Source organism: Grammomys surdaster, unplaced genomic scaffold (assembly GCF_004785775.1).
Source record: "Grammomys surdaster isolate TR1022 unplaced genomic scaffold, NIH_TR_1.0 125752, whole genome shotgun sequence".
NCBI classification, from domain to species: Eukaryota; Metazoa; Chordata; class Mammalia; order Rodentia; family Muridae; genus Grammomys; species Grammomys surdaster.
The window spans coordinates 628,586-643,259 of NW_021620584.1; the positions used below are offsets into that span (position 1 = coordinate 628,586).

The 14,674-nt window shown below is 37.4% G+C and overlaps 1 protein-coding gene across 1 annotated transcript in view; it reads right to left on the reverse strand.

Moving 5' to 3' along the window:
- The window catches only part of Iqcm (IQ motif containing M), a 301,176-nt gene that overhangs the window by 170,555 nt on the left and 115,947 nt on the right, over positions 1-14,674 (reverse strand). Inside the window, exon 7 of the mRNA XM_028788592.1 lies at positions 10,670-10,728. Within this exon, the coding sequence (XP_028644425.1) occupies positions 10,670-10,728 (59 nt within the window). The remainder of the gene's footprint in view (positions 1-10,669; positions 10,729-14,674) is intronic.

Genomic DNA, 14,674 nt, shown 5'->3' on the forward strand with positions numbered 1-14,674 from the left:
CAACAACTTTGTTAAAATAGAAATAATAATATGACACCATTTTTTCATTTTCAAAATTAAAAGGGAAACACTACATGAAACTGTTCAATTTCATTAAAAAGTTTAATTAAAGATTCTAGTCTCTTTTGCACAGGAAAGTATTCTACAAGTTACAAAAAGAAAGATCTAGACACCAACCCAGCCAAAAAATCCTAGACCTACAGTCTGTCCTGCTTGCAAGATGTCCTAAAGCATTGGGGACAAGGAACTAGTAGAAGTATCCAACCAATGTCTCGTTTAACCTGAGACCCACACCATGAGGAAGCCTATACCATCTGAATGCCCAGAAACCAGAGACTGGAGAGCCCAGAGACCTAGTGTAGAACCCAATTGTGATTGAATAAAAGAATCATATTCTGCTATGTTCATGTATCAGTGCCTTGTCCAGTCATCATCAGAGAGGTTTCCTCGGACAGTGGATAAGAGGAGTGCAGAGGCCCACATGCAGACATTATGTAGAAAGTCTAAATTGGAGGTCTCCATCAGATTCCTCCCCTCAGAAATGGGGTAGGTGGGGGAAAATCTGTAGGAGTCAGAGGGGATGGAGAACACCAGGAAAACATGGCACACTGAATCAATTAAGCAGAGCTCACATGAGCTCACAGAGACTGAAGTGGTAAGCATGGATCTGCACCAGGTCCTCTGTTAGAGCTGGTAGCTTGGTGTTCTTGTGGGACTCCTAACAGTGAAGATGGGGGTGTCTCTGACTCTTGCTCTTGGAACTGTTTTCCCCCTATTGGTTGCCTTGTCCAGCCCCAATAGAAAGGCTTTGGCCTTGTATTACTTTGTTTTGTTTTATCATGTTTGTCTTGGTTATGTCTTGGAGGCCTACTCTTTCCTAAAAGGAAAATGGAGAATTGGTGGATAAGGAGGAGAGTGAAGGAGGAGGTGAGATGAGAGAGTGGGAGGAGGGGAAACGATTAGGGTGGATTGTATGAGGGAAGAATCTGTTTTTAATTTAAAACTTTTTAAATGAAACAATCCCAACATTATTTTTTACTACATAGATTATTCAAGGAAATCTCTTACTACTATAAGAATAAAAATCCACTACTCTTTTTGAAAATTATGGTAAGAGCCTCGTGCATCAAAATATCCACTGTGAGATTTTTATACATATCTAAGTAAGTTGTTATAATAATTCATAAATGATAAAGTCACAAAACCAACACTGATTATGTCTTTGACATTAGGAGAATAAAGTTATTAAACTACATGCCTTAATGCTTGTATCTTTTGTTTAAAATGCATATAAATAGGAATAGGAAGCCACATGCCAAATTATTCCTGTAGCATATTAACAGTGTTTCTAAATCACATGTGGATTGGATTCTTCTGACAGAAGAAATGCCCACTTTGCATGATTCTGACTCATTGTCCCAAAATAGTGCAAATATTCCACTAACATCTAGAACGCAAATAAAGCACTGAGTTGCAAAGGAAAATTGGTTGTCATAATTTTTAAAAAAAATTTGTCAGATCATTTGAAGTAGGCCAGTTTAGAATGCATATGTTTGCATGACAGTGACATATGAACACTGTCTTGAGGCCAAAGGACCCCTTTGCGTTAGAGAATAAACAGAAACCAGCCTTGGTCTTTATCTCCAAACAAAATTTTGAAAATTATATTTACTATGTCTTTATAAAATTGTGGTAAAGGGAGAAATTATACTTTTCATGGATATTCTTGGCCACCAATTAGTCTCTATAGCTGTCCTTACAGTAGGAAGAGATAGGTCATTAGAGGCTGGGTCTAGAACCTAGAGAGACCATGCTGTTTGTCTGCAGATCCCCATAATCTTCCCTCTTTATGAGAAAGTGGAGAGACCAAAGAACTATGGCTGCATTTGGGTTGTCACTTAAATAGTATTGACAAATACATAATCAAAGTATCACATCACATAGGTTTCAGAGACAGAACCAACCATTAAGTAAAATCACATGTGAGAAAAAATGTAAGAAACTAATTAGTAAGTTAATTGTGTCTGAGCGTTATAGACCTCCAGCTTAACAAATGTAAATAGGGAATTTCATTTTAACTGCTGGTGCTTATATGATAATATATTAAACACTAAATCACTTTTAGAGATTGATTCAGCTATTGCTACTACCCAGTTTTTGGCTCATATGCAAGTATTTTGTATGCCTCATTTATAAAAAGCACTGTTTGTCCATCTGTTCATAGGTTGAATGTGATTAAAGGATACATATTTTGGCTATTTTAAAGTCAAATACATTTTAAGCTGGAAATATACAAGAAAACGAGTCTAGGTTGCCAAGTTCAGAAACACATTGAGGGACTGATAATGAATGTCCCCAACCCCAATTTCTCTTCTGGCCTGCATTATCACAAAGCAAATATCACAACTTTTCTGATTATACTAGCATGCTGCTTTGTCCAAATGCTTTCCAATTTAGTTATAATTTACACAATTTACTTTGATTCGGATCTTCTGCTACCAAGCTGTGTCGAGGGCTTCCACTTCCTGAATGTGCAGCCTTGAAGCACAAGCATATGATGTCCCAATGCTTTGACTGTGAATTTGAGAGCAATCTGGGAATTTGTCAACACGTTAGCAGGCCACTTGAATCCCCTAAATAAGTCTGCTTAGTAGGAAAATGGTGCATTGAATTCAACATGGCTTTTAAGAAAAGGGATCTTCTGCTTCCATATTATCTATTTCCAAATCTCTCCAAGTGTTGAGTACTTCATGCCATCCAAACCTGATCACTTCAGAAATCAGAGGAGGTTCCTAGAACTTTCTAAAATGAGATGCAATCTTCCTGAAGTGGAAGATAATGTCACTTCAATTTAGGCAAAATCTTAAAGCACTTTAAAACATCAGAATGAGATGTGTTTTCTTCTGAGCTTTCTTTACTCCTTATTACCTTTCCTACTCAAAGTGCCGCCCTGGGTCCCAGTGACTTCCTCATGAGTCCCACAATGTGCCAATCTATTTTTAACCACTCAAGGGTCTATAGTCTGTTTTAGCATGGCCATATTAAAAGATGGAAGCTGAAATCCTATTTAAAGTCTCTAAGAGTTTCTGAATTTCTGAATGGGGCACTTTTTTTAAATATAAATAGATTTCTAGAGCATTCCAGACAGTAAATGACAGAAGTTAACTAAAAAAAAGAGGGAGCGTGAGTGAGAGGACTCAGAAACAATTCTCCAAGCCTGTTAGTATTTAAGAAAAGATGAGTTTGTTTATAGCTTTCCAATGTTTTTTTCCTTAAAATACAACAGCAATTTTTAAATTCCAAATTCATTTCAAATACTACAATTATGTCTTCCACTTAGTATAAATAAGCAGTCTAGAGGAGCATCATTTACACATTAGAAAAAAGGATCCTTTCATGCAACACACAGGTAGGGGAAGAAAGAGAATAGTATTCTGTTCGTCCAGAGCTGATTCCAACTTCATGTGCAAGGTCCTGCTTCTGGAAATGCTCTTTACAATAGAGACATCTGACAATACTTTGTATTGTACCTCCATGCTTTACTAGTAAGTCACTCTAGAAATTATCCTGGAAGACATCTGGAATGACTGAAGTACTCATGCCATAGGGACTATGAGGGTTAGTATTCAAATTCAGAGTTACCAGGTCCACATTTTTTATAAGCTTGTCTCTGAATAGAGAATCCAGTGAGTCTTTCTGCTCTTCCCATGGCAAGGTGTTTTGTGTCTCTTGTGGCAGCCCTCTGGCTCCAAACCAAGCTTTTCTGGCAGGAAATCTGGTTCTACTGACTCCCCTCTCTCTCTGTGCTCTCTACATAGATGTGGGATTGGTCAGGGTCTCATTCCTGCTCATAGACTGTATTGCCCTTAGAGGAGAAGTAACAGTAATGAATTCCCTTAACAATTAAGAACGATTTTGACATTTCCAGTGAGATATATCATTTACGGACTCTGATTGCAACAAATAAAATATCTCCAAAAAGAGACAGCAATAATAAGCCAAAGGAAAGCAGAAAGGTAGGAAAGGCAGACCCTGGAGTTGAGAAGCCCCTTTCCCCAGGCCTCTGGCCCTCTATTAGCACTTTTTGTAAGTTCCTCTAAGAAAACGCCATTGCAAGTATGCCTTCCCATCTTTGGGATTTCATTCTTCCACACTGCTATTGGCATAGTGCTATAATTTAAAGGTGAGAACTGTTGTGTATCCTTTCTTTCATGATTTGTTCCTCCACAGTCATTTTTCCTTCTGATTCCAGCCAATAATCAGAGCCACTCACCCCCAGCCACCCATCTGTACATTTCACAGGACAGTACTTTCTTTACTCACTGCTGTATCCTTCAGCAGATGTCAGTGGAAATATGTCTGTTCTGTACACATGGATAAGTATATAGACCAGGCCATCTTGGCTCTAGGGGAGAAAGCAGGTTTCATTTCAAGCTATAGCTGTAGCCAACAAGCTCTACTCAGTTTTCATAGACATTCTCATGGTCGGTACCTAGTCACTTTGTGTTCTCTCCCCCCTAAAACCCTAACAGTGCAATGCCTCTTCTAGTCTGATCAGACTAGATTTGGAATCAGGGTGCTGCTTAAACAGCAGTCACTAGTCATACCAAGATCTGTGCTACAATAGGTCACTGCTTGATCCTGTTCCTGCAGTTATGTGTAGCTCTATTGAGTAGAAATTCCACATGAAAGAAAAATGCAGGAACTGAAAAACACAGACTTCACAATTAAGAGAAAGTTCAAACTTTTTAACAATAATAGTAAGCAAAACAACAGTAATTATTGACAGTATGGGCAAGCAGGCAAACTCAAGGCGAGGCAACCAGAAAGAAGGATGAGAGCACAGGTCAAACCAAATACCACAGGATGATTTTACTTGCGCTACACTTAGTTGTTCTTCCACTAGAAGGCAATCCTTGCGAAAGTGGACCTCAAACACTGAAGATGCAGACTAGAGAAAGACTTGGAAGTAAGTGTGAAGCATGGAGACAGAAGTGTTTCTCGAAGATGTATTCCTCTTCTAGCTATTCCCTACTAGCTATAACAACCTCATGCTAGTGGGTTAACATCAAGGTTGTTCTTTGACTCTCTCTACTTACTAGACTGATAACATTGGATAAAGTAAGTCATGCCAAGAGCCCAGATTAACCTGGCAGAGGGCAGGGGGTAAAGGCTGAATATAGTTAATATATCTTCTACCTTGCTACACAGTGTCTAGAGATGTACTGGGAATGAAATAGCTTCTTCTGAACTGATTCTGTTATCCTGAAGAGGAGAGACTAGCAGACCAGAAGGAAGAGAATGAGGCTAAAGCTAAGAGAAGATCTCATAAAGAAAATTGAAGCTTCCCTTCAGTGGTTAAATGTTCAAGACTAACAAGAGCAATTTTCCACATTTATCTGTTGATTTATTTACTTTGAGAAACTAGATAATAAATATGATGTGAGAATTCTAAAGAATACCAAATGTCTTCACTTTAGAAAGAAATGGAAAAATAAAATTTGCAAAGCATGGTCCTATAAGTTTGGTGTTCAAATCTGTTAGCAGATTAATGATGGCTAAGGATTTGCATAACAAAGAAAGAGTACCGAGTATTAGACCAAGCGAACAAAGGAGTAAGAAAAGTCTTCCTGAATCCATTTGCTTTATTACAGTTTAACAATTTATTTCCCTTTGTTGTTACTAAACTTGTGACCAGGAAATAACTTTTAATATGTGTAAATTTCAGGAAGACTATTTTTAAGGTCCACATACAATCTTTAGAAACATTCTTAACACTGTGAAAAAATACCAAATGTAGGCAACTATAGGAATGAATTATTTTGATCCTGTGATAGTTACTTTTAACTGTTAACTTGACATAAACTAGAAACAACTGGAAAGAGAGCCTCCACTGAGAGATTATCAAGATGAACATGACCTATGAGCATGCCTATGAGGGACTATTGGTTGTCCATTGTTGTAGGAAGACACACCATTATAGTTGGCACCACTCCCTAGGCAGGAGGTTCTGAAGAGGATATGGGAAGAGAAACCTAGCTGAGAGAAGAAGGTAAATAAGCAGATGAGCATGTCTATATTTCATTTCTCTCTGTTCTTGATACTGAATGTAATACGACCAACTATTTCAGGTTCTTGCCTATGACATCTTTTGTAGAATTGACTGAAACCAGAAATTGTGATCTAAAATAAACCCTTTTGTAGGGTTATTTAAAAAATAAACACACCTTACTTTAATAAGTGTACTTAAACGTTTTAACCTCTCTTTTAGCCCATCACCCACCAGAGGTAGAGGAAAAGAAAGGTTAGTAGGGCAAAGGAGGATGTAAACCTGTTTTAAAATAGTTTTTTGTTTTTGGTGGGTTTTGGTTTTAGGTTTTTGGTTGTTTTTGGTTTTGGGTTTTGGGTTTTGGGGTTTTGGGTTTTGAATTTTGGGTTTTGGGTTTGGGGTTTTGGGTTTCAGGTTTCGGGTTTTGGATTTGTGTTTTGGGGTTTGTGTTTTTGGGGTTGGGGTTGGGTTGGGTTTTTTTTGTTTTTTGTTTGTTTGTTTGTTTGTTTGTTTTGTTTTTGCAGTGATTCCAATCTGCATTGTCAGGATATCAGCAGTTTAGTTCACAGCTGCAGTAGTTCAATCCATGATCCACTCACAAACACCATTCACAAATCAGCAATGGCAGTTCAATCCAGAAGAAATCGAAAAGTTCTACGAAGTGGGCTGGAGTTTGTGGAAGCAGCACAAACGATGACCAGCAAAGAATGGCAAGGCATACCAATACCACGTAGCATTGTTCACTTTTTACTGGTTTATGTTCATATCCTTTCCAAACATCATGTGTTTTGTCAAGCATTTGCTCTAACAAAACATTACATGCCCTTTTTCCAGGCTTCTTTTTGAAAAACACTGTGCTTACAGCTTCGCATAGCTGCAGCTTTGAAAGTTGGCCCTCATCATCCTGGTGGTAGCTCTGCCTCATGCTTGAATTTTAAGATGAGAGGCTCGAGCTTGCTGCTCCAGTAGCTATGCCTGCCTCTCGCCCTGCTTCCACACCAGGGTGGTAATGAATCTTTATCCTACTGGAACCATAAGCTCAAATAAACCCTTCCTTCTATAAGGAAGGTTCATTATCATGGGGTGTTATCACGGTCATCCTGACAGTATTCTCCATTTGGTGCTTCAAAGTTTAGAAAGACAAGGGATTCTGGGATCTTTCCCATTTCAGAGAGCCACTGCTTCTTAGTATTGTGTGGCAGGGCAGTCCCTAGGTGAAAGTTGTGAGAGGCAAGAGGCACTGAGAGGTGTGGAACTGAAGCCTGAGTTGTGCTACAGAACGCAAGATGTTAAAAATGGCAGGACCATGAGATATCTGCCAAGGAGAACTGCAGACAGGGAGTCAAGCAAGCCCAAGAGAAATGCATGTTATGAACAGCAAAACTGGAATACCAACTCCATCTAAGCCCTTTGACATTAGCCAGAGAGCCAGAGAGCTCAGTGTTTGATTACTTTTAAGTATAAGGATAGTGAAAAATAGATTAAGCCTAGAGACATTATAAAATGTCAAATAGTTTTCTCAGAAAGGAGATTTTACTTCAGTGTCAGCACAAATATAAAGTTTTACATGTATTTAAGAAAATTTTAGATTTGTGAATGCACATATATGAAATTCATGTACACACTATTTTCTAAAAATTAAAAATAAAAAGTCACCTCCTTGAGAACAATTATTTCTGGTTTATAAATTAAACATTACTTATTCAGTTAAAAAAATAAAGCCCAAAAGTATTAGTTAGGCAATTATGACTGAACTGAAACTGATTGATTTTCTTCAAAATGTTTCTCCTTTCTCCTTAAAAGTAGTTAGAACTTTCTCTAGCATATCTTAATCTTATCACTTTTCAACAGTCTTCTCAAACGTACAAAGAGCTTAAAAGCTTTCAAAGTTATTATTTAAAGATTCCTTCATCCAACTCCTCCCCTTAAGGTTTGGGAGAGTCTGTGGAAGAGGAGAGAGCTGTAGGTGATTAATGATGATCCTCCAGATACAACAGGACATATACGTTCAGAACGACTGTGTTAGCATGAACTAGACCTGCTCAGGATCAAACAAGAAGGGTCCTAGCATGGAGTTTCCACTGGCTTTCACTTGGGTCCCAGCAATGAGTTGGGGAAATGGATATGGAGCCCCATCCCTACGCAAGAAGCTATCTACCCTTGATATCCACTAACAAAAGGAATATCAGTTTCTCCAATAAAGCATCACTAGGTGCATCAACAACACTGGAGGGGCGGCCCTATGCCCAGGAATAGTTGGACAATACAAATAAACTCCATTTGTAGATATATGCTTTTTATTTTGTTTTGCTTGGGAACTTTTTGTATTACTGGACTCTTGGTTGTTTGCTTTGATTTTCACTTTTGTGGGAGTTTTGGTAAGAGAGAGAAAGGATATAACTTGGGTGAGGAAAGGAGGGTGAGGAGGATTGAGGAGAAGTTGCTGGAAGAGAAAATATAATCAAACCATATTGTATAAAAGGTTTTTTAATTAAGCAGATGGGGAGGATAGATGATTCAGAAGTTAGAACAATTGTTGTTCTTCAGAATACTGAAGTTTGGTGCCCAATATCCATGATATTACCTGTAATTACAGCTTCATGGGATCTAATTCCCAGCTCTAGTTTCAGCAGGCATCTGTACATATACACATAGACATAACATATTTTAAAAAAATAAAGACTTTTGTTCAGATCGTATAAGTTTTAACTTCATGAATTCTCATCTATGAAATGTATGTTAAATAAATATTGAATATAACTGATATGCAAGTTATCTGACATGTACCCCTGTGGGGGTCACACCCCACAAATTCAGTTGTTCTAGCAGATGGTGACTTGTATGAGGAAATGCTAAGAATTCAGATTAGCTTGCTAGATCAAGGTAAGCAGCTGCAACAAATGATAATGACTGAAATGTGAAATTTCTTAAAAGTATTAGGGCTAGAATAATTTTAATTTAGTAACACTTATGAGGAAAAAGGATTTCTCAATCAAAATACCCAGCAGAAGAACATTTCTGAGTAAATACTATCACATACTTTAGAAATAACTCACTTGTGACAGTTAATATTTATTATCTTTAAGGTAAGTTTATTTATGGGAAGTTAAAATAGCATCCAATTAACAGACATGGGTTGTTTAGATTTTCTATTTCTCCTTGTGTCAATTTTATCATATTATTTTTTTGTAAAATTTAATTTTTGTCTTTTATGTGAATGTAATTGTCATGAAATATTTTTATATACTGCCTATTTTCCTTTTCATGTCACAGGATATAGAATAATCCCCTTTCTTTCATTTTTGATGTTATTAATTTGCATCTTCTCTCATCCTTTTGAAAATCAAATGTGATAGAAGCTTATAAATTTCATCCATCTTTTCAAGTAACCTTTAGATTTGTTAGTTGCTTTATTGTTTACCTTAAATTTCATTGTTTCCTGTTTGATTTTTATAATTTGTGCAAGGTTTTTTGTTTACTTTTTGGTTTGGGGGTTTTTTGTACTTGCTTGGGGTTCTTTTGTTTTTGTTTTGTTGTTATTTTTTAATAATGTGTTGAATATAGTCTTGTTTAAATCTACATTGGTCTAGTTAATTGGTGGTTTTTTTTCTTTAAATGTCCTACGTCTAGAATTGTCCTCATAATAGCTTCCTTTTCTATGTTGGAGAGGCCCCTGTCTTTATGAACATCATCTTGTGCATAAAATTTTTCTTACAAAACACATATTCCAACATCTAGAATCTTTCTTTAAAGATTTATTTTTATTTTTAAATGTGTCTATATTGGAAAAGGTTATGCCTATGTAGGTTGTTACCCACGGAGGCCAGAAAGAATGTCAGATGCTCTGGAGCTGGAGTTACAGGCAGCCATGTTCCACCTAATGTGGGTGTTAGGGACTGAACCAACGTCCTCTCCATAGCAGCACAGGATCATGACCACTCAGCAATCTCTTCAGTGTAAATCTTCTCCTTTTGGTGCAGCCAATTAATCCAACTAAAAATTAATTGTTCATGTTTTTACTTTAGGCTGAACTCTGGTTTGTTTTGTACATTCACAGTTCAGAGGCCAGTTAGTAATTTAAGAATAGTTTGCATTCAGACTGAGAACTCCCCTCTGGCCTCTTCTTCTTTGTAGAATTTCATAATTAGTTTCCAGTTACTCTGTAGCCCTAGATTATCCAATAATGTTAGTAAATGAATGTATTCTCAGTTTATGAAAAAGCATACATCTGGAAGCTGAATTTTCATAGAATTTGCTTTGTAAGCAAGAGGACCTGATTTCAAGTCCCTAGCACTCATGTCACACACCAGCATCATGACAAAAAGACAGGTGGATTTGAAGAGCTCACTAGCCAGCCAGTCTAGCTGAAGTCCCGGTTCACGTGAAACCTTGCCTCAAAGTAATAAACTGACTAGCAATAGATGAAGATGCTCAATGTTTGACTCTGACTTCAGCATGAATACATAGATTCACATACTTGTACACATGTAACACAATTAATTGAGATCTCAATAACCTATACTTCCTTATATTTCAGTATTAAAGTCATCAGGTATATTGTCAGCATGCAAAATAAACACAATGATTAGTGTTTTTTCTTCTCTGGTATAAAAGACCAACCTTTTGTCTGGCTTCAGGTCTTTCTTGATAGATTGTATATCTTTCTTCTTATAGGGTCTCTGGAAAGAGTTGAGATAAGAAGAAAATAACTTTACTACGTATAAACTTTTAATTCATTTATTTTCTGTTATAGTTTCAAATGAAGAATAAATCTTCATAATAAAAATATATTTATATTCTAATGTATATCATAAACCCAAATATCCATATGAATATGTATGCATGCTCAAAGTAGTGTAATTGATGAATCTTCTTCAGTGTATTTTTGTACCCAGATATATAACTCCAAGTAATAACTTTGGCAAGCAAGTGTTTTGTAAATGTATTATAGATAAAATTTTATTTATTTGACTCTGCAAATAAATCTTTATCATTTTATAAAACATTTGATGTAACATTTTACAAAACAAATACCGTCTATGAAAAATGAAAATAACTTTAAATCAGGTTAATGAGGAAATATAAGTGAAGAATGATGTAAAATACTTCCTGATATTACTTGGTATATCTTATCAGATTTAGATATCAAATTTCTAGCTGTCAGAGAATTATGGACATTACCCTCAAATTCTTAAGGCCTTAATTCTTATTATTTTTTCTCAAAGGTTTCAAAACTGTGTGAAGTTCAAGGGTGAGGATCTAATCCAACTGGGCTGATGATCTTGTAAGAAAAGGAACCAGCACCAAAATAAGATCCTGTGATGATGCAAGGCAAAAAGGCAAAAAAGTTCCAAATAATGGGAGATAAATCCTTTTGCTGGCAGCATAAGCTTAGACTTTCAGCTTCCAGAATTATGAGATATCTAACTCTGTTTGTTAAGCCACATATATTTTTGTGCTTTGTTAGCAGAACCCAAAAGACTAGCGTAAAAACACCCAGAAAAACAGTTCAGTAAGAGAAACCAATTTACATTCAGTGAAAAATGTCTTCCATATGTCATTCAAAACAAGGCTGGTGTAAGGTGCTAGAGTCACTCTCAGTGACTCTATCAAACAATGTTTGATACTCAGTTTTCTTATACATTTCTTTAATACTAATCAATTATAAGAGTAGATGGGTAGACCACCCTGTAATAGCTTTGAATAACCAGTCATCACCTCTGACTACTGTGAGGCAAAGGTGAAGCAAATCCATTTCACCTACTTCATAATTGCCCATGATCTTTACTTTTAAAAAAATAGCTATGAGAAATTTGAAGTAATCCTGATAACTGAGTGAAAGATGGAACAGGGGAGGTTGTTGTTAACGAAAGGCTTTGTGGTATAGTACAGCATGTGGATACTATCTGGAAAATCTGTCTTTTCTATTCACATTTAAGCTTCAAGTTTGTCTTTGATAACTAAAGCCAAAACATATCTTGTATAAATCCTCAGAAAATATAAAAGGCAACATAAAGATGTTGCAATTGTCTGAACGTATAGGTTGTTTATTTAAAATCTTAACTCTCACCTACAAAACTAAGCTTCATTTTACATTATATTTCTTCAGATACAATCTTAGTTGTATATAGTCATGCTTTCTTGTGATATTTACTTCTAAGTACTAAGATACCCTTTCTACAATTACATTAGAAAGATGAGAACTTCATAAGTGAAGAGATATTATGTTTGTCTTTTTGGGTCTGGGTTACCTCACTCAGGATTATCTTTTCTAGTTTCATTCATTTGACTGCAAATTTCATGATGTCATTGTTTTTAACAGCTGAGTAATATTCCATTGTGTAAATATAACACATTTTCTTTATTTTTCAGTTGTGGGACATTTAGGTTGTTTCTAGTTTCTGACTATTATGAATAAAGCTGAAATGAACATAGTTGAGCAAGGGTCCTTGAGAAACGACGAAGAATCCTTCCAGTATATACATAGCAGTGGTATAGGTAGGTTTTGAGATAGATTGACTCCCAACTTCCTGAGGAATCTCCATATTAATTTCCATAATGGCTATTCAAATTTACACTTCCACTAGAAATGGAAGAGTGTTCCCCTTGCTGCACAACCTCACAACTCTGAGCTGTTACATGTTTGTGTTCCTAACCATTCTGAGAGGTGTAAGACAGAATCTCAAAATAGTTTTGATTTTAATTTCCCTGCTATCTATGGGTATTGAATATTTCCTTAAGTATTTCTTAGCAATTTGAAGTTCTTGTTTCAAGTTTTCTGTTTAAATATGGTGAATCCCATTTTTAATTGGATTATTTGGTTTGTTGATGTCTAGTTTCTTGAGTTCTGTATATTTTGGATATTGCTACTCAATAAAGAATAATCGTGCTACAATCCACAGACCCAGCGTGGCTAAGGAACAAGGAGTGCTCAAAGGCTGATGCATGGATCTCCCTGGGAAGGAGGAATGAAATGAAACTTGCAGGTGAAATTAGGGAAGGTAGGTATGGGAACAGAAGAGATAAGCTCAGAGATGGAAAGGGCAGAGATAGAGAGCCCTGGTAAAGACGACTGGATTCTACAAGATTTACCCTAACAAACTCTCCTAGTAATGGAGAATATGGAGCCCAAACTGTCTATCTTCTATAACCAGGCAAGTCTCTTAGTAGTGGAACTGGGAGATCAACCGAACCACAAAGTCTTTGACCTATAATCTGTACGTCTGCAAGATGTGCTGGAGTAAAGATGGCACAGAACTTGTAGGAATAGTTGTACTGGCTGGTTTTGTGTCAACTTGACACAAGCTGGTGTTTTCACAGAGAAAGGAGCTTCAGTTGAGAAAATACCTCCATGAGATGTAGCTGTAAGGCATTTTCTCAATTAGTCATCAAGGGGGGAGGGCCCCTTGTGGGTGGTACCATCCCTGGGCTGGTAATCTTGTGTTCTATAAGAAAGCAAGCTGAGAAAAAGGGAAAAGCAAGCCAGTAAGTAACAACCCTCCATGGCCTCTGCACCAGCTCCTGCTTCCTAACCTGCTTGAATTCTAGTCCTGACTTCCTTCGGTGATGAACAGCAATGTGGAAAGTGTAAGCTGAATAAACCCTTTCTTCCCCAACTTGTATCTTGGTCATGTTGTTTATGCAGAAATACAAACCTTGACTAAGACAAATAGCCAGCCAGTAACTAGCCCAACTTGAGGTCCATGTCATGAGAGGGAGCCTATGCTTGACACTGCCTAAAAGGACAGAAACAAGAGATAAGTGCAGCCCAGAGACCCAGGACAGAGCCAAACAGGACTGACAAAATATAAAAATGAAAAGTCAATGAAATGGAAGATCCTCTCCCAGAGCTAGCAGTGGTGAGTTGCCTGTAGTCCCCTGACCTCCATTGTCTGGCACTAGGCTCACTCTTTGATCCTGTGGAGACTTGGGGAACACCAAGGACATACTGCTCCCCTATGGAGGCCTCTGGGGCCCCAAGTCTAACCAGCTTGAAACAGTACCCCACCAATCCTTTCCCAGGTGGGTCTTTCTGGAGCACAGTTGGCAGAGGTGAGTTTAAGGCAGTCTACTGACCTCCTCTAACTAGCATCTGGCTTGCCCTTTGGTCCTGAGGAGCCTTACAGAACTCGAAGAGCTTCTTCTTTACCCCATGGAGGGAAGCAGGGGCTCCAAGAACTACCAGCTTTGGAACATTGCCCCACAAATCCCTTGCTAGTGGGTTCCACCAGAGGCATAGTTAGCAGAGTCCAGTGTCCTGACCTCCACAATCAGGCTTATGGCTCCCTCTGCCTTCCAGAAAAGTCCTGCTGTCATCAGGATCATACAGCCAACACCAGGGAAAAACAGATGCCTATAGGACAGCATAAGAACACAATCAACAAGAGCCAGGCACCACCAAAGCCCCTGTTGCAGCAAGCCATGGATATCCTAACTAATCTGAACCACAAGAAGATGATCTTAAATCCAATCTTATAAAGATAATAGGGGTCTTTAAAGAAGAAATGAATAAATCCCTTAAATAAATACAGGAAAATACAATCAATCAAACAGGTGAAGAAAATGGATAAAACTGTACAAGAGCTGAAAATGGAAATAGCAGCAATAAAGAAAAGACAAGCTGAG